The sequence below is a fragment of the Delphinapterus leucas genome, chromosome 8, assembly GCF_059928025.1.
Source record: "Delphinapterus leucas isolate spDelLeu-1000000601 "Yukka" chromosome 8, BTC_Dleu_Yukka2, whole genome shotgun sequence".
Lineage (NCBI taxonomy): Eukaryota > Metazoa > Chordata > Mammalia > Artiodactyla > Monodontidae > Delphinapterus > Delphinapterus leucas.
Window position 1 is genome coordinate 94,395,695 of NC_143136.1, and position 27,737 is coordinate 94,423,431.

Sequence of the window (27,737 nt, forward strand, 5' to 3'; positions counted from 1 at the left end):
CTTTTATGAATGTCATTTGCACCTCTTCTGCAAGGAAATTATGTTTCTGGTTGTGTTTAAATGTTGCCTTTTAGTTTCTCTCCACTGTAACATTTTCTGGTGGGGTTAATTAATTAATTTTAAAGATTCTTTTGATGTGGGCCATTTTTTAAAAGTCTTTATTGAATTTGTTACAATACTGCTTCTGTTTTATATTTTTTGGGTTTTTGGCCGTGAGGCACGTGGGATCTTATCTTCTCAACCAGGGATCGAACCTGCACCCTCTGTGCTGGAAGGTGAAGTCTTAACCACTGGACCACCAAGAAAGTCCCACGGTTATTTTATTAATGCATCCTCTTACTGGAAAGATTCACTCAGATGGGAACAAGTGTTTTATTTTTACATGTTAACAGTGCATCCTCTTTCCTGGATCACTGGATATGTTTAGAGGCTCCCGTGACTACTCACAGTATTCAAAAGACAAAAAGAGAACAGACGTGTTCCAAGATGATTTCAGAGCCAGAATGTTGTATAATCTTTCCCCCTCCCCTCCGCCATTTAGGACCAAATTCTTTTTTTTCCATTTAGGGGCCATTAACTTTTCACAATGTCTAAAAAGGCAGGTATTTCTCATACTCGCTTATTGTATCTTTGCTCCTTGTTTTAAAATAAAAGAAGAAATCAACCAATTAACAGATTTTGAACACATTAAATTTGCTTAAAAATATTCTGGGTAAAAAAAAAATAACCTGGGTTTATTAGTCCTCAATGATTGTAAAAGTACAGTCATTCTTAAGAACGTGTTCACATGAATACACTGCCCAGTTTTCTAATTTCCACAGCAAAATACTAACTATACCTAGCCTTTACTAGAACATCCTTTTCACTGACAGTTTAGTTATTAGGAAAGTATGCTGTATGTTTTTCTTACTCCAACTTGTCAGCTAGGTGTTTGCCCTCAAGGATGACTATAAAACTGGTATGAAAGACACCTATCTCCCTGTGCTATGTGGCTGCTTCCCACTAGCTATCTATTTTACATTTGGTAGGGTATATATGTCCATGTCACTCTCTCGCTTTGTCCCAGCTTACCCTTCCCCCTCCCCGTGTCCTCAAGTCCATTCTCTAGTAGGTCTAGTAGGTTTAATTTTTGTTGTGTTTTGTTTTGTTTTTTAGATTCCATACATATGTGTTAGCGTACAGTATTTATTTTTCTCTTTCTGACTTACTTCACTCTGTATGACAGACTCTAGGTCCATCCACCTCACTACAAATAACTCAATTTCTTTTCTTTTTATGGCTGAGTAATATTCCATTGTATATATGTGCCACATCTTCTTTATCCATTCATCTGTTGATGGACACTTAAGTTGCTTCCATGTCCTGGCTATTGTAAATAGAGCTGCAATGAACATTGTGGTACATGACTCTTTTTGAATTATGGTTTTCTCAGGGTATATGCCCAGTAGTGGGATTGCTGGGTTGTATGGTAGTTCTATTTTTAGTTCTTTTAGGAATCTCCATACTGTTCTCCATAGTGGCTGTAACAATTTACATTCCCACTAACAGTGCAAGAGTGTTCCCTTTTCTCCACACCCTCTCCAGCATTTATTGTTTCTAGATCTTTTGTTGATGGACATTCTGACTGGTGTGAGATGATATCTCATTGTAGTTTTGATTTGCCTTTCCCTAATGATTAGTGATGTTGAGCATTCTTTCATGTGTTTGTTGGCAATCTGTATATCTTCTTTGGAGAAATGTCTATTTAGGTCTTCTGTCCATTTTTGGATTGGGTGGTTTGTTTTTTTGTTATTGAGCTGCATGAGCTGCTTGTAAATTTTGGAGATTAATCCTTTGTCAGTTGCTTCACTTGCAAATATTTTCTCCCATTCTGAGGGTTGTCTTTTGGTCTTGTTTATGTTTTCCTTTGCTGTGCAAAAGCTTTGAAGTTTCATTAGGTCCCATTTGTTTATTTTTGTTTTTATTTCCATTTCTCTAGAAGGTGGGTCAAAAAGGATCTTGCTGTGATTTATGTCATAGAGTGTTCTGCCTATGTTTTCCTCTAAGAGTTTGATAGTGTCTGGCCTTACATTTAGGTCTTTAATCCATTTTGAGTTTATTTTTGTGTATGATGTTAGGGAGTGTTCTAATTTCATTCTTTTACATGTAGCTGTCCAGTTTTCCCAGCACCACTTGCTGAAGAGGCTGTCTTTTCTCCATTGTATATTCTTGCCTCCTTTATCAAAGATAAGGTGACCGTATGTGCATGGGTTTATCTCTGGGCTTTCTATCCTGGTCCACTGATCTATATTTCTGGTTTTGTGCCGGTACCATACTGTCTTGATTACTGTAGTTTTATAGTATAGTCTTATCATCTTTAATTTCTTTCATCAGTGTCTTATAATTTATTTTCATGTTTTTGAATTTCTTTTAATTTTTCATATGTTCATTTCATATAGTCTTTCACTTTGATTACATATTACAAAACTTTCAGCCCACAATGCAATGGAAAATTTTAAAAGGATTCTTCACCAAAGATAGGTTGAGAAGCACTGGGCCTTTGGAGAATGGTCAAAGGCCTTTGGTCAACACCTTTGGAGAAGTACAAGGATGAACCCCCCTATGTCTCCCCTTTGCCCCTCTGATTTCTCTGCTTGAGGAAACAGGGAATGGGAAAACTAAAGTGCAAGGGGCAGAGGGCAGATGAGGTGGGGAGCAACTCAGAGGACAGGGAGGTCTTGTGCTTTCAGGAATACAGCCATTCCACACAGCAGCACCGTTTGGAAGTAGTCCTCCAAACTTTCTAGTGATGTTGGGCTGGAATGACTTTTAAATCAAACCGTTTCTCCTGCCTTTTAGTCAGATAACCTCAGTGCATCAGGAATGGGTACCAGCACATTCTGTTTCACTTCCAATGAAATTGAGATGGTAGACTCCAGGGCAAATATGGTGACCAGGCAGCCTTTACTCCTGAAGAAAGAGGAACATTACCAGTAGCTCGGCAAAGTGAACTTGGGCTTTTTTTTGCCAAGACCTTGCTTAGAACCGAACATCTCCAAGTCTGTAGCCAGAGAAGATGTTCCTCACTTTCTGAAGGGGCAGCCGAGAAAATCTGAAGGTGAGTTCATTTAATTACACAGTTATTCCTTTATTCTTTGGTCCATAAATATTTCTTTACTGATCTTTTTCTTCAGCGTTTGAAAATCTTTACAGGGAACTCATATTTGGTTTATTTTTATCTATGGGAGTTTGGGGGGCCTACACTGAGGATGTTTTCCTCCAAGATTTGAGTTAGCTGTTCTATCTAGCCCAAGACTTATTTACCAGATAGCACACTGGTGCCAGTGTTTCCCCTTAGGACGTTGCTCTCATTGATGTCTGCTTACCACTGTCCTAAACCAAGTGGCCTAAACCACCAGGGACAAACCTGTAGTCCAAAATTTTGCATTTATTGGCTTATTGCAATGAGAGATATCGCACAGCAGAGGAAATGTGAAGCATCTCACCAAAAAAAGGGAAAAAAATAGAATATTATTATAGGATTTGGGTGCAAGGGTAGAGCTCAAATGAAATTTAAATGACGCAGTGGTGTTTTAAAAAAATTTTTAATTTTAAATTTATTGTGGTACAATGTACATCACATTAAATTTACTATTTTAACCATTTTTAAGTGTATGGTTTAGTGGAATTAAATACATTTACATTGTTGCACAACCATTGCCACTATGCATCCCCAGAACTTTTTCATCTTGCAAAACTGAAGATCTATACCCATTCAACTTTAACTCTCCTTTCTACTTTCCCCCCGTACCCCTGGTAGCCACTGTTCTACTTTATGTCTCTATGAATTTGACTATTCTAGGTCCCTCATATAAGTGAAATCATACAACGTTTGTCCTTTTCTGTCTGGCTGATTTCATTTAACATGATGTTGAAGCCGAGTTTCGATAGGCTGTGTATAAAAGTGTTAACAACAGGTCTGGACTGTGACGTAGACCCAGGATCTTGTTCCTTGAAATCCAGAAATCTCACTCCCAGTTGTCCACAGCCTCTCTTCGGCCTCCTCTCTTGCCACTCTTCCTCAGCAGGTGCTAAACATAAGCATCACCAAACGCCTTCTGTTCCCAGAACAAATATGTGAATATTTGCACATGTTGTTTTTCTCTGCCGGAACATTAAGCCATCCTTCAGCTCTCCCCTTAGAAACCCCCTCCTCTGGGAAGTCTTCCTGAATGTCCCCAAGACTGGGGGAGTCGCCAGGCCTTTGGACTCCCATAGGATCCTGACCTTGTCTGCAACATAACACCCATCATGCTGAATTGTCACTGTCTTTTTATGTGCTGGTCTTCACCAGATGACAAAGGCAAAAACCGTCGCACCTCTGCACACCTCGCTCCAGATCTGACACATAACTATTTTAAAATGTATATTGAATTAATAACAATGGCAGTCACCATTTATTGAGTGCCTATTACCACAAGGCACAAATATTCACTGATATAGGTAATATTAGCATGCTTGTTTTAGAAATAAGGAAAGTGAGCCTCAGAAGGTCAAGTGCATGCCCAGGTCACATTAACTGATGGGTCACAGAGGCTGGGTTCAAAGCTGGACTCCCTGTCTTTGAAGCCAACGTGCTTAAGCACCATGTCATGTGTGTTCAGAGCTCACACCGCCCATTTGAGCCCCACTTTAGTTATGAGGGAAAAAAAGGAGAAGTATTTAGTCTTGTGGTGGAGGTGAATTTAGGGAAAAGGGAGGGCAGTTGGTTCAGGTACAAACTGGAGGAAGGATGGATGGAGAGATTGAATTGGACATTATGGAAATATCCTCTTCTCCTGGCCAAACCACAGAAAGTCTTGAAGACGTAATAAAAGTAGCACATTCAAACAAGAACAAACTGGGTTAGGTCAGTATTCTGTGATGGGATCTGCTCCATTGGTGTTATGATCTTGTCTGAAGAAGTCAGCTGGGTTTACCAGGCTGGTGTTTGTTCCCTTTTTAAAAATATTTCTGTTTAAATGCAATCTTAAATTTTAGACAATCAATATATATGTCAATTAAGAAAAATTCAGAAAAGACAGGTGAGCAAAAATAAAAAGTAAGAAGTACAAATACTGTTTCAAGACCGTTTCTTCTAGAATGTAATTCCACTTTTCTAAATAACATGTTTATAACTACATTGCTTGATTGCTTAATTTAGGCATTATCTATTAGGGTTTAACAATTTTATATTACTCTGTATACACACAGGCAAGCTTCGAAATCTTTGTGCTTTAAAAAAAATTAATATTCAATGTCTCCCTTATTATGACTAGGTAAAATACCATTCACAGCTGAGCCCCAGGGTGTGCTATGATTACATTGCTTTTCTTTTGAGACATTCTATTTATCCCAGCTTTAATACTCACCTCATTTCACCATTTGCTTACTTTCTGTATATCTGTCACTAATTCATCCCCATCCTGTCTGATGGACCTGTGAAACGCACCTCAATACAGCAACTGCACACCAGGTAATCCATTGGTTTCTTGTTTTCTAAGACCTTGCTCCTGGAATGCTCTGCCCTCCTGTTTCACTCTGTGTTGGACCTCCTGACCAGCTGTCTCTTTGGGAGTTCCTCATCATTATCCTGGAAATGCCCTTGGCTACCCTCTGTGTTGAACCCCTGTGTACTGGGTACACGGCTTCCTCTCTCTTGATTAATGCATTCACTTTAGGAAGGTAAATTTTCCCATAGCTTCCTGAAGAAGGTACATGAATGATATTAACGGTAGTTTTTCATTGTCTCTATTTCCTCTGAGCTCTCTTCTTTCTTTCTGTTTTGTTCTGTGTATTTTCATGTTAGAGGCTATTCCCATATATCAGTTGATCCTTGGCGATTATTTGTATTTAAGAGGGGGAGACTAAAAAGTGCCAGAGGCTCGAGGGGGCTTGTGGAGTGGACAGAGACCTGGATGGTTGGGTGACGGATTCCCCTAGTGTCAGGATGCGTAGGTAGGCTTTTCTCTCAGCTAGTTTGCCCGAGAGAAGGAGAATCCAAGCTCCTGCCTGTAGGTTATAAGGCTGGAGTGTCATATGTCAATTTGGAGGCTTTCATTTATCCTCACATTTTCACTCCAGCACCCGGTTTCTGCTCTCAGCTGTACCTAGCTCCTTCGCATCTTTGTTTCAAGCTCTTCAGAGAATAAACTTCCAGCCAGGAATGGAGAAGAGCAACCCCTGACAAGTGGAGCAGGACACAGGACAGGGAATCTGGAACCAACGCCTTGTACAGAGTTTGAAGCAACCCGTTTCAGACTCACCTGCAAGCCCACCTTCAGAGGCACCTGGTATCTTTAATTCCTGCTCCTTTCTGGGGTTATTATTTCTTGTTGAGTTCTACACTCTGCAGGTAGTGAGCAGAACAGAGAAAGCTGACTACTAAACTGGTTATTATTCATCCATACAGTTTTTTTAAAAAATAAATTTATTTATTTATGGTTGTGTTGGGTCTTCGTTGCTGCGTGCGGGCTGTCTCTAGTTGTGGTGAGCAGGGGCTACTCTTCGTTGTGGTGCACGGGCTTCTCCTTGCAGTGGCTTCTCTTGTTGTGGAGCATGGGCTCTAGGTGCACGGGCTTCAGTAGTTGTGGCATGCGGGCTCAGTAGCTGTGGCTCGTGGGCTTTAGAGTACAGGTTCAGTAGTTGTGGTACATGGGCTTAGTTGCTCCGCGGCATGTGGAATCTTCCCGGACCAGGGCTTGAACCAGTGTCCCCTGCATCAGCAGGCGGATTCTCAACCGCTACGCCACCAAGGAAGCTCACCAATAGTTTTCACCTTCCAAAATTTTGTTGATGTCGTGCATGTGTGATTTTACCATCTAGGTTTTTGCTGTTCTTTCACCTTTTATTTTTTTTGTTTGGCTGCATGGCTTGCAGGATCTTAGTTCCCAGACCAGGGATCGAAGCCGGGCCCTGGCAGTGAAAGCACTGAGTCCTAACCCCTGGACCATCAGGGAATTCCCTTCTTTACCTTTTTAAAAAATTAGTCTACCATCATTTTAGTGAGGTTTGTGGAGAGAGTGGAGAAAAGCTTGTACATTTAATCTTTTAACTGGAATTCTATACACACTTAAAAAGGCTTTCAATATATATTACCACATTACCTACTGGAAAGATCTTACCTCTACATTCTCACCAGAAATGTTTAAGAGTGCCTTTATATCTCACGTCATTCCTTATCAATACTGGATATTACTCATCTAAATATTTATAATACCTGAATTTTTTAAACTCAGGGTGTTATACATAAGCACCCAACTATAAATCATATTCAGTTATATTTCTAGTATTAACTTGTAATATCTTTTCAACAGAAAATCTCAACCTCTAGCATACAACCTCAATGAGGGCAAGAATTTTGTCTTTGTTGTTCACAATTATATTGCCATCTTCTGGGACAGTGTTGGCTACTCAGTAGGCACTCAGTGAATATTGGTTAAATAAATGGATAAAGAATTGGGGTGGGGCTTCCCTGGTGGCGCAGTGGTTGAGAGTCCGCCTACCGATGCAGGGGACACGGGTTCGTGCCCCGGTCTGGGAGGATCTCACATGCTGCGGAGCGGCTGAGCCCGTAAGCCATGGCCGCTGGACCCGCATATCCAGAGCCTGTGCTCCGCAACGGGAGAGGCCACAACAGTGAGAGGCCCGCGTACTGCAAAGAAAAAAAAAAAAAAGAATTGGGGTGGTGCTCTGGCCAGCTGTGGCTAAGGGGAATGTCCGCATCCCCCTCCTATTGGAATCCTCTTAGGTGACCATTTTTCACCTGAGAATGGCTTCTACCTGTGGTACATCTCAGAGAGGTCTCGCTAAGTGAAATTTCAAAATGGCAGCCTGTGGCCAAAAAGGACCTACAGGCATATTTTGTTCGGCCTTCAAAGTATTTTAAAAAGGGATGGGAAGGAGATTTCACATAAAGTCTCCAGCTCTCTGGCTTCTCTTGGCAATTGGAAGATCCAGCAGTGCTGGACTACCCATCTGGAATGGACAACACCAACTAGAACTGGGGAATGGATATCCCTGTAATTGGGGCACATAATTTCAGTTCACCACTGTCCCTACTTACCCCACTTCATTCATTTATGTGCCTGCTTTGACCCTGAACATATTGGAGCTTTTGGCTTCAGCTTCAACCCATGATGGTGAGTGGGGTTTTTAGGGACCATTCTGATGTTTTGGTAAGAAGAAAACAACGTCTGGGTTTTACCCTACCTAGTAAATCTCATCTCACCATTCCCCACACTCCTTCAGAATTTATGATCTATCCCATGTTTGAGTTCAAACAACGGATTGGAGACAATTATACATAAATACTCTCACATTTCTGCAAAGTCTGGGTTTTCTGAGCAAAAAGCACTAGGAGACTAGGTTGAAAGATGACTGAATGGCAAACATGCCTTGGAAGTTAGAGATAAGCTATTGCTCCAGAAAGACTGAAGCTGGCTTTGCCAAGAGCTGTTTACTTACTTAATAGGGTAAAAAACAGACAAAACCCAGAGACACATTTCCCCCTTCTCCTGGAGACACTTGCTTACATTTCATAGTGAAGGTCTCTCTTTCTCAGAAGGGGAAGATGGGTTGAACTGCCAGAACTCTATACATAAGCTCTGAGTCTCATAATTTCAGGGTCTCCTCCTACGGTGCAGCCTCACTACCGGTGCAGGTAAGCACCTGGTTCTCATTTGTGTCAACCTGTGGGAAATCGGGCTGCAGGGAACTGGCACTAGGATGCCCTGTGGGTGATAAGTGCTCTGCTTTCTGATCCAGAGGTCATGTGCTTCCAAAAGGAATATAAATAAAAATAAATAAATATCACTATATATACGCAAATGTTATAAATATAAAACAGAGAGATATATATAACATAGATATATATAAAAAACAACATTGTATATAAAACAACAACCCTCCTCAGTGGCAGTAGTTTTGTGTAATCATTCTGTACCCACTGCCATGTGGATTACGCCTGGAAAAATTCTTCATTTTGACAACTTTTCCTCAAACCTCAGCACCAAGATCACTCCATCGCCATCGCCTGGCTTAAGGCCGACTGTGTTCACTCTACTACTAAGAATATCTGATAATAATAATAATAATTTTGGGGGCTTCCCTGGTGGCGCAGTGGTTAAGAATCGCCTGCCAATGCAGCAGACACGGGTTCGAGCCCTGGTCCTGGAAGATCCCACATGCTACGGAGCAACTAAGCCTGTGCACCACAACTACTGAGCCCATGTGTCACAACTACTGAAGCCCGCGCTCCTAGAGCCCGTGCTCCGTAACAAGAGAAGCCACTGCAATGAGAAGCCTGAGCACTGCAACAAAGAGCAGCCCCTGCTCGCCACAACTAGAGAAAGGAAGGAAGCAAGGAAGACCCAACGCAGCCAGAAATAAATAAATAAATAAATTTATCTTTTTTTAAAAAAACCTTATTAAAAAATAATAATTTTTCTTGTTACAGTGTTTTCCTCTTCTAATATGAAGTATAGTAGCCGGAGAATTGAGGTAAGAGTAGTTTGAGCATTTTTGACTTAAGGATTAACCAAAGCATCTTGTTAGAGACAAATCCTATCAAAGAACTCAGAGCCCAGGGCTTCCCTGGCAGTGCAGTGGTTGAGAGTCCGCCTGCCGATGCAGGGGACCCGGGTTCGTGCCCGGGTGTGGGAAGATCCCACATGCCGTGGAGCGGCTGAGCCCGTGAGCCCGTGAGCCATGGCCACTGAGCCTGCGCGTCCGGAGCCTGTGCTCCGCAACGGGAGAGGCCACAACAGTCAGTGAGAGGCCCGCATACCGCAAAAAAAAACCCCTCAGAGCCCAAATCCTCAGCATATATCTTGGAAAAACCACAACTCACATACAGTTTATAGAGGAGCTAATTTCTGGGAAAATTATATCTTGACACGTATATTTCTTTTCTGGGGTGTTTCCCGTTGTCCACATAATGAAGTGAGTAGCTCTTTTGGACATATTTAATTTTTCTTCTTTTAACGTATTGAGAAATGAGGTAATTCTTTTTCCATTGGTAGAAAGATTTTCCTAGTTGTCTCATTTGTAAGTAAAGCGTTTGGAAAGAGCCTTGCAATTCTCTCAACTGACTCTTCTGTATTCTATGAGCCTTTGAGAAAATGCATAGGTACTGCTTAGTGTTGAAAAAAGGACTTTATTGGCCTAAAAAGTAAATAAATGAAATAACGGCTGTTACTGCAGAGGTGTTTAAGCACTGGGAGAATCTGTATTTTGAGAGATGGAAGAAAGTCATCTAGGTAATGAAACTAGGGGATTATACTGCATCTCACCTGTTTCTAATGCCTGTTTCTAGTGTCAGTTTCCTTTTCCTGTCTTCTTACACACAGGTGGCAACAGAATGAAAATTAAACATAAAGCTCTCAATTACCACTCGTGATCTATGCCTATAAATATTGATATAATTAGTTATCAAATCTCTATACCCGGAGGGTTGGGTGGTGGAGGGGGAAGGCCACAGTGAAAACTGTAAAGTTAGAGCTTATAGCTTAACCAACCAAAAAGCTGAATATTATATATTGGGTTACACTGACCTCTAGAGGTTGATAATAATATAAACTTGCTTAATTTGAAAATGGAGGGCCAAGGAGAATTAAAACCCATTTAGGGAGCTAACTCTCAAGTGTATAGTGAGGCACATTTATAAGCCACTCTCAACAAAACAATTCAGCCAAATAATGAGGAACAGTTGTGTTCTGAATACAAATTCTGGGTTGGTTTGCAACCTAACGATCACTATTACAGTAAATGTAACAGCAATTTTAAGCTGTTCTAAGGGGGAATTTTAAAAATCTTAGATCAATTCTATGGAAAGTAAATAGAAAAGAGAATGAAATAAAACAGAAAGTAAACAGAAAAGAGAATAGAAATTTTAAAAAACTTAAAAGTTCTATTGTTTACAATGTAGGGCCTTTATTTTAAACATATAACCATGAATCTTTATATATGTTAACATTGGTTTTTAAAAGTGTTGTCTTACCTTGGTTCTTAAAAAACACCAGGCATAAGATTTTAGTTTTTAAAACTGTGATCTCCAGGATAACTTTGTACTTTAAAGGACTTCCTAAAGAGAATCTTGAAATTTCTTCAGATTACTTTATTAATATGATATGCGTATGTGTTTCTGCATTCATTCTTTTTCTCTTTCCTTTTAGTTCCCTCAGCCACCATTGTCACCCTTGCCTGTGAGATCCTGTCTTCTTACTATACCCCCAAATCATAAGGATCAGAAAGAGAGAGAAAGAAATATTCCAAACTTCATATCTTTCATACCTAAGCTCTCAGAGCCTGTTAGTCGATCTGGTGAGTTTAGACCATCAAACAAGCAGAAGGAAGCACCATTCAAGGTGTTAGGGGATCAGACTCTCAGGTCATTTGATAGCTCTATCTGGTCCAGAAACATGTGCTTTTTTTGGAAGTCTCACCATCACAGACAACACCTGGAGACAGGAGAGTAGGAAATCCAAGGAAACAGAGTGATGTGTCAACATTGAAATCTCTCACTTTGAAAAAGGACAGTCTTTGGTGTCCTTTGAGAATTTCAAGGAAGGCAATTTTCCTACGATAGGGAAGTGGATATTGACTGCCATGGTGCTGAAGTGAGAAGAGCAGAAGAGAGCACTCAATCTCTTTCATCAGGAAAGAAACTATGAACGAGATTCAGAAGCTGGATATATCAAACCAGTCAAGTTCCAAGAAGCCCTGCATTCAGAAATGACTCTAAGCCAGGATGAAGGGACTAGAAATGATAAAGCTGATTCAAAAACTGCTTCAGCACATAAAGGGGAAGTAATTGAGCCAAATCATATTTCAGAAGAGTATACTGTTCTTAAAAGTTTGTCCAGTATAGTTCCTCATGACCCCATTGAAAAGCTCCCAGAAGATCACAGAAGCATGGAGACAAACAAAAATATCAGTAGCAGAGGCAACCAAACCAGAAATGAACGGGATGGTGCCTCTTATCCACATCACTTTCCCTGGAGATGAAACTCCCAAGGAACCAGCAACAACTAAACCAAGCCTCCAAAAAAGAAAGGGCATCCTTCATAACAACAGTAGCTTCAACATACTTGCAGACCAAGAAATGACATGCATAAAATGAAAACCCATAGAAATAAGTTGGATTCAAAGACCAAGGCCAGTAACAGGACACCTCAGAATTTCATGGTTTCCACTGAAAGTTCCATGAAGCCTACCATGCACAAAACCAGCATAAAAACTCAAGTTTTTCCTGCTCTGGGGCTTGTGGACCCCAGACCTCGGCAATCACCCACGTTTCAAAAGAGAATGCCACAGATAGAAAAGAAGCAATCCACTTACCGGGCTTTGAAACCTAAAAAGCAATCACTCCCTTGCATCTGTAAAAATCCAGGAATAAAAAAGTCTTCTGCTCCTCTCTCTGCTCAACCAACAGAGCCTAAATTACTTAGATCTGAAGTACAGTGACATGTTCAAAGAAATCAGTTCAACTGCAAATGGACGTGGAATCTACGAAACGTTCAGGACTCCTATTTATCGTCAGATGCCAGAGGCTGAACAGCATGAAAACAAATATTTCCAAGAGATATGCTCAGCTTCATCGGGCAGATGTATCACCAATAAATGTCGATCTTCACACACAGTGAGAGGACCAGCAAGAGCCGAACCAGACTCTCTCAGAAAAGACCACATATTAAACCCCCAAAGTCTTCTCTTGGCATTAAACAAAAGCACAAAAGTTTAATTTCTAAAGAAAAGCGTTGGGGCTTTCCTGGTGGCGCAGTGGTTGAGAGTCCGCCTGCCGATGCAGGGGACGCGGGTTCGTGCCCCGGTCCGGGGGGATCCCACATGCCGCTGGGCGGCTGGGCCCGTGAGCCATGGCCGCTGAGCCTGCGCGTCCGGAGCCTGTGCTCCGCAATGGGAGGGGCCCCGGGAGTGAGAGGCCCGCGTACCGCAAAAAAAAAGAAAAAAGAAAAAAAAGAAAAGCGTTGCCAGCCTGTAAGTAGCAATGACACTGAAAATGGTGATGGTATTTCAGAACCAGAATAGCAGATAAAGTCTTCAGGAAATGACTTTCTATCTTCCAAAGATGAAGTTCAGCCCATGAACATGGATCAGACTCATGAGCAGTCCACCGAACAGAACGAATTCCTTCCTGTCTCAGATTTGTCCATTGTGGAGGAAGTCTTGACGAAGGAGACATTTCTAGCAATCAGATACTTGCCACGAGCCTCAGAGATCTGCATGAACTGGAAGAGCAAATCACCAAACCCCATTTGTCCTTTCAGAAAACAGCTGGGCACTGCCCAGTGAGAAGAGTTCCAGCAAGCATGTACTGCAAGAAAAGCAGACTATAGTATCTCCTGGTGAAACTAATTGCCAATCAAATTTTAACTAATGAGGTAGAGTTTGACAGTGTTTCAGATAAGTGTAAAACACTTATGAGTTTCTCTTTCCAAGAGAAACAAGAAAGTGCATCTTCTCAAGCACATCAACGTTGGGCACATTCTTTGGATCATGATAGTTTGGCTAATAAGTCAATTCCATGTCAAGCATTTGGAAAAACTTTAAATGATGCAGATTCAATTTCCCAAGGAATTCTAGACCCTGTAAAGAATGAAGAATCTCCAGATGAACTGTTAGGTTGTCTAGCTGCAGAACTACTAGCTCTTGATGAGAAAGATGACAACTCTTGCCAAATAATGGCAGATGAAACAGATCCTGAAAGCCAAAATCTTGCCCTCAGTAAGAGAGGAAATACCATGCAAGAATTAGGGGGAGAGACAACTGTCAAAATACAGGTGGGTATAATTACAATCAGAGATTCATTGGGGAGGGAAGGGATCTCAGAGACAATCTGTTTCAAACCCCTTATTTTCAAATGAGGAATCAGTAACCCTAAACAATTAAATAGTTTCATCAAGATCTCATTGTTTGGTTGCAAGTTTGGAATCCAGGTCCCCTGACTCTCGCGCTAAGACGTTTTCATTATGTTGCCTTACTTCTAGAATTTAGCTAGCCTGACACTGCAATGGAATCACTTTGGTTACATTAATATAGCAAAGCTACTTATTGAAATAGGTAGATATTATATTCAGTGATGATGTTTTCAATCAACAAGTAACAGCAGGGAGGTAATTATGGGTAAAGCATTACTCTAAGTGGTGTGTGAGATAGAAAGAAATTAACACAGCCCCCGAAGTAGCTCACCATCTAGTTCCAAAAGACCATATGAAAACATGAAAAGCTCATTTCTCAAAGATTCCCTGCACCTGAGCATTTGTTCCCAAATGGTTTACTTTAACACAAAAATATTATTGATGCCTCCTGTGTTTTTGGTATTGGGATAAGAACTGAAGACATGGTCGGGTACAAGACTTAGCCGTTGCTCTCAGGGAAGCATAAACAACAATCCTGAACACATTTTGAAAAAATTTGTTTGGCACTGGAGTGGGGCGGTAAGAAGAATATCAGCAGGTAGTAAGGTTACATTTGTTTTAGTTCTCACTGAAGTATATGAGCCTCCTGTTCTACTAAATTTTTTTTTTTTTTTCCAGTACGCAGGCCTCTCACTGTTGCGGCGCACAGGCTCCAGACGCGCAGGCTCAGTGGCCATGGCTCACGGGCCCAGCCGCTCCGCAGTATGTGGGATCTTCCCAGACCGGGGCATGAACCCGTGTCCCCTGCATCGGCAGGTGGACTCTCAACCACTGCGCCACCAAGGAAGCCCCTGTTCTACTAAATTTTAAAGACAAACAGTAGGTTTAGCTGAAACATTATTTACTGTACACTAACTCAGGTGATATCACACTCTTTCAGGATCAGGAATCATTATTTTAGCTAATTGATCAGAAGAATACACAAGGTAAATAATTATACCATAGCTAAGTTTACTGAGAACTTACTACATATGAGTGAGACACATCATACTGTCTTCTTTCTATACTTCATAACAGCTCCATGAGATCAATACTAAAGGTAATAACAAGTCCCCATTTTGCAGGTGAGGAAACTGAGGTTTAGAAAGTCACGCAGGTCGTGAGTGGTGGGGACAGCCCCACACTCTTAATTACTACACAGTGGGAAATATTCCTGGTTGTAAAAGGCCAGCTTCACCCTCATGGTGAACCTGGTCTTGGCTGGGACGTGGGCAGTGATTCACAGAGGCTGCCAGGCTTGGCTGGGTGTTGGGGGTACATGTGTGCATGCCTGTGTGTCTGAGATGGGTCCACCAGCCTGCCATTTCGCATTCAAGAAAAGCTAACAAGCTAGTAAATACAATCAGCCCATAACCCTACCCTGCAATCACAGAGTCAAAAGTTGACTTTTTGTGATTTTTTCATTTCTAAGCAATCCTTAAATTTCAGTTTGGACAGAAACATGAGAGGCTGGGGAGGAGGAGCCCAAATGGCCCTCAGGAGGCACCCGTGCTCATTCCCGAGGAAGGAGATCCTGTGCAATGTCTTATTCTTTTTTTTTAAATAAATTTTATTTAGTTATTTGGCTGTGTTGGGTCTTCGTTTCTGCACATGGGCTTTCTCTAGTTGCGGCAAGCGGGACCCACTCTTCTTCGTGGTGCGCGGGCCTCTCACTGTCACGGCGTCTCTTGTTGCAGAGCACAGGTTCCAGATGCGCAGGCTCAGTAGTTGTGGCTCACGGGCCCAGTTGCTCCGCGGCATGTGGGATCTTCCCAGACCAGGGCTCGAACCCGTGTCCCCTGCATCGGCAGGTGGACCCTCAACCACTGCGCCACCAGGGAAGCCCTGTCTTATTCTTAAGGACCGTCACCGTGCCTCTACATCACCATCATCATTTATTTTTAAGAACTCATAGAGGAGATCAAGACAAAGTAGTTTTGGTCCCAATCAAACAATTGGTAAACATGGTCTAAGCTCTACAAAAATATACTTGTTTCCTGACTTCCAGGGGAAGGCCTTTCAAAGTCTACTGTGGATGCACATCTCTTGAGGGTCATGCTGAAATGTAGACACTGATTTGGTATGTCTGAGGCCTGAGATTCTGAAAGTCTAACAGCTGGTCTGTAGGTTCTCCTTTGAGTAGCAAGGGTCTAGAGGACCATGGATGTTTAGTCCATTGCAGCTGGTCTTGACCATTAGACTTGCTTGCATGGCTGTGCATGGGTGAATGTATGTGCGTGTATGTGTAAGAGAGACAGTACCTATCTGTATGTATATTTGTGTGTAAATGTGTATGTGTATGGAAGTGTAGGCATATGTGCTTACCTATGTGTATATTTGAGTGTATGAGTACGTTGTGGAAATAGAACAAAGGTTGTTTATTCAGAGCTCACTATAGCAAAGGAGTCAACCGCCATCACTTGTGTTTGGCCGAGACTCAAAAGCAGGCAAGGAGTAGGAAAGCTTTTTAGTGGAAAAAAGGCTTCAGGTGTGCCCTGATTGGAGGCTCTTGTCCTGGGGAAGCTGTAGGTCAGCTAACTAGAAGGGGCCTCCCACGTGATTGGTTAGGGGTGCATACTTGGCCTTCTCTGGTTGGTCCTAAGTTAGAAGAAAGGAAGACCTTACTCTCCACCCTTTCTCTCCGTCCCAAGGACTCAGAATGTAATGATGACTTTTCTTTGTGTCTCATTCTTCCAGAGATACAGTAATGGCTTTGGGGTATGTGACAAAGAGGAGAGATTTTTCAACTCACATGAAAAGAAGACATTTTCTGAAAACAGTTTAAAGTATGAAGAACCTATCCTGTGGACCAAGGGTGAGACCCTTGGGAAGGGAGCCTACGGCACAGTAAGTGAAACACGAAACATGTTGAAATAAAAAGTCTCCACTCCTGCTCGACTCCTCCCTCTTCCCTAATCTTCCTGAGTGCCCTCCCCACCCCGTATACTCTTTTACTTAGAACTCTTTCAGTTGGAAGTAATAGGAAACCCAGCCTAAAGTGGCTTGAGGAAAAGGATGTCCACAGCTTTATGTAACTGAAGGATTTGAAGTAGGACTGGCTCGGGGCACAGCTGGTTTCAGGGGTCAAACAATGTCCTTGGGGATCTGGCCTCTCTGTGTCTCCTTCTGGCTCTGGTTCTCAGGCTCCACGGGGTAGTACAATGGCCATTGTATTTCAAGCCTCTAATTCTCTGAGGTCCAAGTCCTGTGGGAAAGAAGTCTCTTTGTTCAACGGTTCAAGTTATGTTACCAGAAGTTGGAAGAATCATTGCTGAGTGGCAAAAACAAAAGATGTTCCTTACATTTTGTGAATTGCATAAAAGATCATCTAAATTCCCAGCACTTTAGATAGTATTTACACAGATTGGTAAAGAGAAGACTGAACCCAAGCCATTATGATACACATTCACTATGCTACTTATTTATCCCCATCTTGGCTCCAGTGAAACATTCAATTTGCTTAAGTACTTTGCATTTAGGTAGGGATGTATCAGCTAAGAGAAAGACAAGTGTTCGGGAGGCATTTTGTGAACAAGTGTCATCATTTACATTTAATAATAAGGCATTGGTTTGCTTCTAGGTATATTGTGGTCTTATTTGCCAAGGACAGCTAATAGCTGTAAAACAGGTGGCTTTGGATACCTCTGATAAGTTAACTACTGAAAAAGAATATAGGAAACTGCAGGAAGAAGTAGATTTGCTCAAAGCACTGAAACATGTCAACACTGTGGCCTATTTGGGGACATGCTTCGAGGAGAACATTGTAAGCATTTTCATGGAGTTTGTTCCTGGTGGCTCAATCTCTAGTATTATAAACCATTTTGGGCCATTGCCTGAGATGGTGTTCTGTAAATATACAAAACAAATTCTGCAAGGTGTTGCTTATCTCCATGCGAACTGTGTGGTGCATCGAAATATCAAAGGAAATAATATTATGCTTATGCCAACTGGAATAATAAAGCTGATTGACTTTGGCTGTGTCAAGCGTTTGACCTGGGCTGGCTTAAATGGTACCCACAGTGACATGCTGAAGTCCATGCATGGGACTCCGTATTGGTTGGCTCCGGAAGTCATCAATGACTCTGGCTATGGATGGAAGTCAGACGTCTGGAGCATTGGCTGCACTGTGTTTGAGATGGCCACAGGGTAGCCCCCACTAGCTTCCATGGACAGGATGGCAGCCATGTTTTACATTGGCGCACACCGAGGGCTGATGCCTCCTTTACCAGAACACTTCTCAGAAAACGCAGCAGACTTCGTGCGTGTGTGCCTCACCGGGTAAGAAACTGAAAGCAGGAGGAGGATAAATCCCCAGAGATTCCAAGCAGCTGACGTTTCCCCTGCAATTTATGGACCATTATAAGCTCAGCTTGGGTTATGAAATCAAGCAGGGAGTAATTTTGTGCTGAAAAAAATCATGATTGGCCATATTGGGTGATTGTGTTCCTTGTTGTACCAGGGTATGGGGGTAATGCTTCAAGTGGGAAGTGCCTCAATGAAATGTCTTATCAGGTCCAGACAATACTTCCTCAAGTCAATGGGTGTGCAAAAATTGCTAAGGATCTACTTATTTACCAATGAGACATCTTCCCAGGGACTAGCCATGGTGAAATGACATCACCTATGCTTTAGCCTCCCTTCCCTCTCGGGGAACCAGTGTTCTCATTCCTTCCTAAAACCAGCTCTCAGGAGAGTATATGAGAAATTCATTCGTATCAAGGGAATGATAGGAACTGATTGATTGATGATTGACAGAGTTAATGTATTGTTTCCCCAGAAACACTTGCATTTAAAGCGAGAGGAAGCATTTTGAGCCGAAGGAACAAATCTCTAATTGGAGTGTTTCGAGCATCAAATGGGTAGTGTTTGGGGAAGCAGAAAAGCCCCAGAAGGTTGCCCGTTTTCTCCTGTCCTGAGGCTTCCTGGTACTTATGGAATAAAGTTCTGTGTAAAATGTTAGAACTGGGGCTTCCCTGGTGGCGCAGTGGTTGGGAGTCGGCTTGCCGATGCAGGGGACACGGCTTCGTGCCCCGGTCCGGGAGGATCCCACATGCCGCGGAGGGGCTAGGCCCGTGAGCCATGGCCGCTGGGCCTGCATGTCTGGAGCCTGTGCTCCGCAGCGGGAGAGGCCACGGCAGTGAGAGGCCCGCGTACCGCAAAAAAAAAAAAAAAAAAAAGTTAGAACTGTAGGGAGCTTAGAGATTACTCATTTGTGTGGTTTTCAAACTTTTCTTATCCAGGCACTCTCTGCTCATATGAAATCTTAATTCAAAGAATAAACGATAAAGGCAGAGAGATGGCTCTGGTTAAAGTGTGTATATGTATATGCATGTATGTGTACGGTGGAGGAGAGCTAAAGAGTAGGGTAGGGGTGCTCAAGCCTACGTACCTGGCCTCTACGATGATGTAGAACAGCCTAAAATCCACCCACCTAGTGAGGCTCAACATTCAGTTGCATGTGCAGAATGAGGAAGGCCTGAAACAAACAAAATTTCTTGCCTTTCAAGGAAGTATGCTTTCTTATTGCTAGATGAAAAATTCTAGTGCCCCAGCTTTCAGCAAACATATATGGCAACCTCCAGCTCCCTGAATGGGTTCATTTTATCTTTCTCAGTTAACCTCCAGAACCCACAGGCCTCCCTGTCTGCCGATGAGTGTCTGCTCTAGACTGTCTCCCTCTCCCAGCACATGTGTACACCAATCAGCATGTCCTGGTTGATTTCAGGGGATCACATAGGCCAGGGCAGCAACGCACACTCCAGGGTTGCAGTTCTGGGCACCCCTACATGTAGAGATGCCGTAAGCGTTCCAGCATGGATTTTGCGGACAGAGCTCCAGGCACAGAGCTGCCCCCCTAGCCCCCCCGCCAAAAAAATAAACACCTCACAAAAGGGACATAAAGGTATTAGGAATATCATATAGACCAGTACTAGTCTTGGAGATTGGTCTTAGCTCTTAAACATACTGCAGTTGCTTTGTTCTGAATTGAACAATTATCTATTATTGATCCACAGAAAGTGCTTGCTATTCTCATTTTCTTTCTAGTTCTCATTACACACACACACACACACACACACACACACACACACACACGGCTTTAGAGAGAAAGGGTGGAATATTTTTTTCTGGCTCTCCTTTTGAACCATTGCTTCATAAACTAAGCAATACACAACTCACACCAGTAGTAATCAATTAACAGCGTTGTTGTGAAGGGTAAGAGAAATGGTGTATGTAAATTGCTTAGCACAGCTTGGGGTATGTAATTAGGGCTCAACAGTTAACAACCCTTTGGGAGAATACTAATACACCTTACCTAATGAGTGTCATATTGCAAGCCTGCAATTCTATGCCAGAGACCCTAAGGACTCTAGAATCTTGCCTGTTGTCTATGACAATAACTTCTTGGAGGTGTGGATAGTCATAAATAAAGGGGTAAGGCACTCTTAAAGATTCAGAAGTAGAGATGATTAGGTAAAAATCAGGAACAAGGACTGAACAGAAATCAATCTGGGGAAGCAGTAAGAAGCATGGCTGGGGGTACTCCTATGGGCAGGTCTCAGAAGTTCTGGGAAGTCAGGCCACGGAGTTTAACTTTGTTGAGATAGGCAGTGAAGACCAGAGGACTGCAAAGGATTTGGGGTAGAGAATGCCATGAAGAAAAAGGTCTTTGGCGAGGCAGGTCAGACAGCAGATTCAGTAGAGGGACCTCGAATGGAGGCTATTCTGGAATCCAGAGTTTGGGTTTTGATGGTGATGGAAGCAGTGGGAGTGTAAAGAAGATTCCAAAATATCAGTATTTCAGGGACTTCCCTGGTGGTCCAGTGGGTAAGACTCCATGCTCCCAACGCAGGGGGCCCAGGTTTGATCCCTCATCAGGTAACTAGATCCCACACGCATGCCGCAACTAAGAGTCCACATGCTGCAACTAAGACCTGGCACAGGCTAAATAAATAAACATTAAAAAAATATATATCAGTATTTCAGAGGAAGGTGAATCAGGACTTGGTGATAGAGGATGATAGGATCTCATGGTTTTGAACGTGGATAGTGGAAGAAGTAATAGAAAGTTGTGAAAGAGGAACAGTGGAGGAAGTTGAAGGAAACATTTGAAGCTGTGGAATTGTTGCTCAGGAAATCAGTGAACATTGGAAGTGCATATTTGAAAATCATAAGGTTGGTAGCTATAATCATGAAAAAATTAGAGGGCTGAGGAAAATGTTTTTGAAAGTGCTCATGGGAGAAGATAACAAAATATGCATAGAATTAAGTCCAGTACACAACTGGAAAAAAGGGGAGGGGAGTTGCCACAGTGTGGGAGAAGAACAAAGAGGACAGTTTCTCTTAAGTAGAGACTGTTTCAGAGAAAAGGGGGTAGTGAAATACTTCAAATGCTACAGAGATGACAAGGAGGGTGAGCTCATTAAATTTGGTAAGGAGAAGGTCATGGTTAGTTTTAAAAGAGCAATTTCTATAGAGAAGAGTAGGCCAAATGGTAAGGATTTAGGTTAGTGAATGTTGAAAAAGAAATCTTCAGGTTTGGCCAACTTAGAGAAATTTGGCAGGAATAGAAGAAACAGGATGGCAGCTAGAAATGGTAGTCATTTAAGGATTTTTTTGAAAAGAAACGAGATTTCTGCATATTTTGAAGGCAGGAGAAAGAGCCTCCAGAAGGGGAGAGGTTTTTTATTTTAGAATGATTTTTGGTCACTTGCTTTTTTTTTTTTTTTTTTTTTTTTTGCGGTACGCGGGCCTCTCACTGTTGTGGCCTCTCCCGTTGCGGAGCACAGGCTCCGGACGCACAGGCTCAGCGGCCATGGCTCACGGGCCCAGCCACTCCGCGGCATGTGGGATCTTCCCGGACCGGGGCATGAACCCATGTCCCCTGCATCGGCAGGCAGACTCTCAACCACTGCGCCACCAGGGAAGCCCGGTCACTTGCTTTTTAACGTATTTTATTTTTATTTCCATTTTTACCTGGTCATCTGCTTCCAAAATGATCAAGATAGCCAGTTTAACGAAAAGAATGCCTTTGGAATAACCAGTGACTGGTTCATTAGTTCATTGACTAGTTCATTGGCAAAAGCTTTTTGATTTCTTGAGGGGGAATAAACCTAAGCCATAATAGTACTAATTAAGTAACTGCCTCCCTTTATGCTCATCCAAGAGTGCCCCAAATGGAATTATTCAAATTAATCAGCAAAACATATTTAAATGTCTACCTCTTAAAGGTTTTTCAATCCTGGATATCTCAATTTAAAAAATAAATTTCATGCTAACTAAAAGTGCATTAAACTGTACATCTAAAAGCGTGAATTTTACTGTGTATAGATTATACCCCAAACAAATTGATAGAAAGTACAATGGAAAAGGAGGGACTGGTTTTGAATCATAATAGGTACTAATTTTTGAATTATTAGTATGTGACACTGTTTCAAAGTTGTATATGCATTTTTAAACATTCTCCCAATGGGGACTTCCCTGGTGGTCCAGTGGCTAAGACTCCCTGCTCCCAATACAGGGGGCCCGGGTTCGATCCCTGGTCAGGGAACTAGATCCCACATGCTGCAACTAAAAAGATCCCTCGTGCCGCAACTAAGACCCGGTACAGCCAAAAAAAAAAAAAAAATTATGTTTAAATTCATTATTAAACAAAATTCTCTCAATGAATTGGGATCGACATATACACACTACTATATATAAAATAGATAACTAATAAGGACCTCATGTATAGTACAGGGAACTCTTCTCAATACTCTGTAATGACCCACATGGGAAAAGAATTTTAAAAAGAGTGGATATACGAATATAATTGATTCACTTTGCTGTACAGCAGAAACTAACACAGCATTGTAAATCAACTATACTGCAATAAAAATTTAAAAACACACTCTCCCAGTGAGTTAGGTGTTATTGTTATCCCCATTTTACTGATGAGGAAAGAGTTGGAGTCCCTCACCTAAGATCACACAGTTAAAATCTGGAGTCTGGACTCAATCCAAATCTGTTTGACTGGCAGAGGCTGTACTTCCATTGTTAAAGTTGGCATTTTGAGTCAACTGAATCTAGTTGGCAGGCACGATACTGGGTGCTGTTTACTCTAATGTGTTTTTTCCCCTTCTTAGGGACCAGCATGAGTGACCTTCTGCTGTCCAGCTCCTGAAGCACTCCTTCTTGAAGAGAAGTCATTGAACATACATCAGGACTTCCTTCCCAGCTCCACTATAAATTACTCCGTTACTGCTTCATTGCGGAAATGATGGCTAAGGGACCCTTGTTTTCCTACTGGAAAGTCAATCTAACCCAATTTAACCAGATCCTGCAGTGGCACTAACTGAAAAGTTTGTTACAGGTTAGCCTTCTCAAGCTTCAGGCACAATTACCCATATACATAAGAAAATTGTCTTAAAGAGTTAACAACAGAAAACCTATTCCAGTGTTTATAGTTTTGATTATCCTGTAACTACAATCTCTCTTGCTTTATACGATATTTCCTTTTATTTTTGGCCTGTCAATTTTAATGTCATTAAATTGTAGAAACAAGAATAAAATGTATTTTCTTGCTTGATGGGTAGACACTTATTTAATTCTTACAAAGGAGAGTAGAGGAAGGTGAGAAGGTAAAAGGAGTAGAAAGACGCTAGATTCAGTTTACTTAGGCAGCAACCTTAACGCTGCAGACTATAGGGGCCTCAAAATTAACAGGAAGAGCTAAGGGCCTTGCGTTTCATTACCAGAGGGTCCCCTAACTCCTCAGAAGTCTCCACCTACAAGAAATTGGGCTCTTCAAGGTGTTTCCATAAACCTCAGTCTGCCTCCTCTGTGACTGGTTGTGTTTTGAGGTCTTCATGTATTTACAGCGTGAATTAGAAAATTACTGCATCGAGAACCAGCTAAACCTAAGCCAGCTGGTGGGATAAAAGCTCACTGATCTGTTAAGCGGAGACTGGGTGAGCACATAAACTTTTCCAGGGCACTTTTGCTCACTTCACCCGAAGGAAGGACACCCCTGCTAAGGTCACTCTTCACTTTCATTCCCAGAACATTGGAAAACCTTGCAAAAATGAACAGGGACAAGTTGTCAGAGTTATTACAAGATCTTAAGTTGGTGGACTGAGTATTTTTGGTAAGGTTTTGGTTGCTGTGACTCCATTCATCTACTAAATTTCACTGACACCTGTTGTCTTAAACTAGGTCTACAGATTTTTTTTTTATTAGCTACTGTCATTTGAAGATGGCACAACTACAAACTAACTTTAGGTGAATTCCAACACCAGTTGTCTGTCAGACTTTGTCAAAATCAAGCTGCTACTTCAGAAGTTTTTGAAATAAATGTGAAATGCAGTCCAGCTGAGATAAAAGCTTTTACTTTGGCCAACATGTTTAGAAGGGTCTTTGCGGGTGTACCTTCCTTCTCTCTCTCCAGTTTGCAGAGTTCTTCCCTTATATTTGATAAAAATTTAAGGGATATGTCCCTTATTTTACTTACTTGTATATCAACATAACACCATTTTAAGTAGGGTTTAGTTTTTTAATCTTAGTAGGGATTTCAGCATTCTTTAAAATCTGAATGATTGTATCTGATTTCGGAGCAATTACCTATTTACATTCAACCCTATTAAACCCTATGAGGCAAGGGCATGGACTAAGACATATTTATACTGTGTATACAGATCACAGTAATGGACACAGGAAGTTGCTGTTAACAAACCTACCCCTCTTCTACTGATATAGAAAAATACTGAACACTAATTTCACAGAACCTTCAAAACCTGTATGTTTTTAATAGGCAAGCCTTGATATTAACAGCTTTCTGTTGTTCTGTCATTCACTGTGTCTATCATTGGCCAGGTATCTTCCTTTAGGAGGCAGAGGTCCTAAAAGGAGACTGAGAGGGAAGAAAGGTATGGGCTGGGAGGGCTAGCATTCCTTGAGCTCTTAATGGAGAAAGGCCTATTATTTAATTCTGGCTGTTGCTTGGGTCGGTAGTAGTCTCATTTTATTAATGCACGATGAGGCTCAGAGGTACTTAACTTTCTCAAGGTCAAGTTGGGACTGCCACCCAGATTTGTCTGACTTTAGAGCCTTCTCCCTGCTGCTTCCCAGATTTGTAGTTTATAAATGAAATCAGTTACAGTTTTAAGTTTTACGCAAACAAAACTCCATAGATGCTGATAAACAAATTCACCAGTCCAGTGACCTTGATTACTTTAACGTTGTCAAAAGCTTTTCCTTTTTCACTTAGCAGCAACATTGCCTTCCCTTCTATGACTATCTTCCCTTCTCACCATGAACACCACCCCAGTTTTCAATCACATTCAGAAGCGCATTTCATTTCATACTGAATGGGTCTCAAGCTCAACCAAAGTAAATTTATCCCCAAGTAAAATCCTGACAGTAGTTCCAGCTCTAGAGCATCTCCTTAACTTTAACCTACTTTAGCCCACTGGACGTTCCTCAGTGTCTGAATGAGAGTTGCCGTTGTGGAAAAGAGCGAGCTCTGGATTACGGGGTTGGGGAGTGCATAGGATTCCACTTACTTGCTTTACCCACTGTCTCCTGCTTGACAACAGCAGTCCTGGGCCTTTAGTGTACTGAGTTGCTCCAAGATAGAAACTCACTTAATCTGCTCAATGAGCATCAAAAGCCTCCATCACGTACCAGGCCATCTTTATTCCTCATACTTGCTGTACCTGCAAGTATTCAGTTTAAGGCAGCTATATAATAAAGCAACTTGCATTTAAAAACAGCTTTTGACTTGAAAGTACTGGCTGTAGGCAGTCTGCATCTTCATGGAACAACGTTAACAAGAAGAGTTGTTGTGTATAGCACTGTGCTGTGAAAAGCTGAAATAGCAAACAGTCCTGAGGAAAAGCTGTGGCACTTTGTCTCACTGTTATTACTTCTCAAACTTGTGAAAAATCATGGCTGAATTTGTCTCTAAAGCACTTGCTCCTATGGATTATGACTTGAAGGACCAAAGAAAACTGATCTTGGGTATATGCCTGGACATTTGTAAAGTCTCAATAGCCCGTTAATTTCATGGCAATATGATTAAAAACCCTCATTTAGTGAAGCCCTATATTGCTTTGGGAGGTGGTGTTGGGGGGAGGGAACAGGCAGGTCATATACTAGGGCTAAAACAAAAACGTATAATTTTTTCCATTATATTAAAAACAGCAGGGGGTGAAAGAGTGGTGAAACAATGGAGTATGGTGAATTAGTAAATGGGATTACTAACTTTGGTTAAAGGGAATTACCAAACTTTGTGATGTTCCTAAATAAAGCTCATGTAATTTATTATATGAAAAAAAGAAGACGCCCTTACTGCTGTTATCAACATAAAATGAAGACAAATCTTTTAATGTGATCTCAAAACTTTTATATTTAGGCTTAAAATTCATGCTAGAGGAAGTAACTTGTCTATCTTAGCTCTATTTTATGAAAAGCCATTGCAAGGCTTCCATTTCCTTTCTCAAGTGTGAGGTGTAGGAAAATCGGGGAGGGAGGGAAGGGGGTTGGAAGGAGCAGCAATATTAAAGCAGTTTATGATTAAATTTCTCAGGGATAATTCCCCTTGCAGATAATTACAATTACTCTCTGCTTTTTGTGAAGGTGATGCAAGAGGGTACACAAGAAAATCCCAAAGTATGAATCAGAACGAACAACTTAAATTCTAGAAACGGTACACATGCAGTGTTTAATACACACTCAAGTCTACTGCACCTGGATTGGGCCTTCACCACTCTCCCCAATACCCAAAACATGCTTCTATTAGGATTCTTTTCAATGCCATCTATTCCATTTATTCCCTGATCACCCAAGCCTTAAACCTCACAACCCAATGAATAGGTACTATTACTGACATTTTGTAGATTAGGAAATCAAGGCACAAAGTAATTTACCCAAGGACATCAGCTACTAAGTGATGGGGTTGAGAATGGAGTATGGACAATCTGATCTCAGTGGTCATACTCCTCGATAATATATGAAGTCACTCAAAGAGTAACTTTTATATTTGAGACCTTATTTCCCACATCTCCCAGGGACTGAAAATTATTTCTGATTCACATTAACAAGACATGTTAGAGCCTTGGATTTATGTAGTCAATAAACAAACTTTATTAATTATTCCTTGTAATAGATACTGAGCTGAAATTCAATGTCTAATTGAATTCATACCATATACACAAACTCCTGTTTTAGATTTTCTATCAGCAAACATCCTGTTCAATAGACCTTGGGGGTTTTGAGTACATTCACAAAATGAAATCCCAATTTGCTGACAACAAATGAGCACGTGTGAAGTTTTTCAAAGTAAGGAAGCTGCTTGAAAAACACAACTTAAAAAAAAAAAGAATGTACTCATTACTTAACAATAGGCAAATAAAGTTAAACCAACCACTAAACAGGTTTTAAGTGAGGCTTCTTCCCAGAACTTGGAGACAAAGGAAATTAGCCCTCAGAATTTACTTTTGAGATTAATGGATCACAGCAAACAGGTTAAGTCACTTTTACGACACCAGAATTACTCCTAGCCACACAGCCTTCAATGTATCTTGCTTATCTAGCTACCTTAAGAAACTTCAGGCAGAATACATACTAATAAGTTAACAGAAACAGAGGAGTCATAGAAGCAAAAGCTGGCTGTGCCCAAATTAACATTGTGGAATAAAAAATGGATGCATAGTATCAGACCTAAAACCCTCAGAGCATTCCAGATCCACTGGCAAGATCATCTCTACTGTAATGACAGATGTTTCAGAGGCAAACATCTCTTACAAAACAAGCAAACTTCTGATTATT

The 27,737-nt window shown here is 41.5% G+C and overlaps 1 protein-coding gene across 1 annotated transcript in view; it reads left to right on the forward strand.

The window, feature by feature from the left end:
- MAP3K19 (mitogen-activated protein kinase kinase kinase 19) overlaps positions 1-23,123 on the forward strand; it is a 33,623-nt gene extending 10,500 nt beyond the window's left edge. Inside the window, 16 exon segments of the mRNA XM_022569578.3 lie at positions 9,476-9,519; positions 11,193-11,482; positions 11,484-11,599; positions 11,602-11,680; positions 11,682-11,942; positions 11,944-12,116; positions 12,119-12,455; positions 12,457-12,652; positions 12,655-12,775; positions 12,998-13,201; positions 13,204-13,272; positions 13,275-13,378; positions 13,380-13,817; positions 16,632-16,781; positions 17,515-18,212; positions 23,057-23,123. Coding sequence (XP_022425286.2) covers positions 9,476-9,519; positions 11,193-11,482; positions 11,484-11,599; positions 11,602-11,680; positions 11,682-11,942; positions 11,944-12,116; positions 12,119-12,455; positions 12,457-12,652; positions 12,655-12,775; positions 12,998-13,201; positions 13,204-13,272; positions 13,275-13,378; positions 13,380-13,817; positions 16,632-16,781; positions 17,515-18,212; positions 23,057-23,123 — 3,347 coding nt within the window.
- Positions 23,124-27,737: the final 4,614 nt, after the last annotated feature.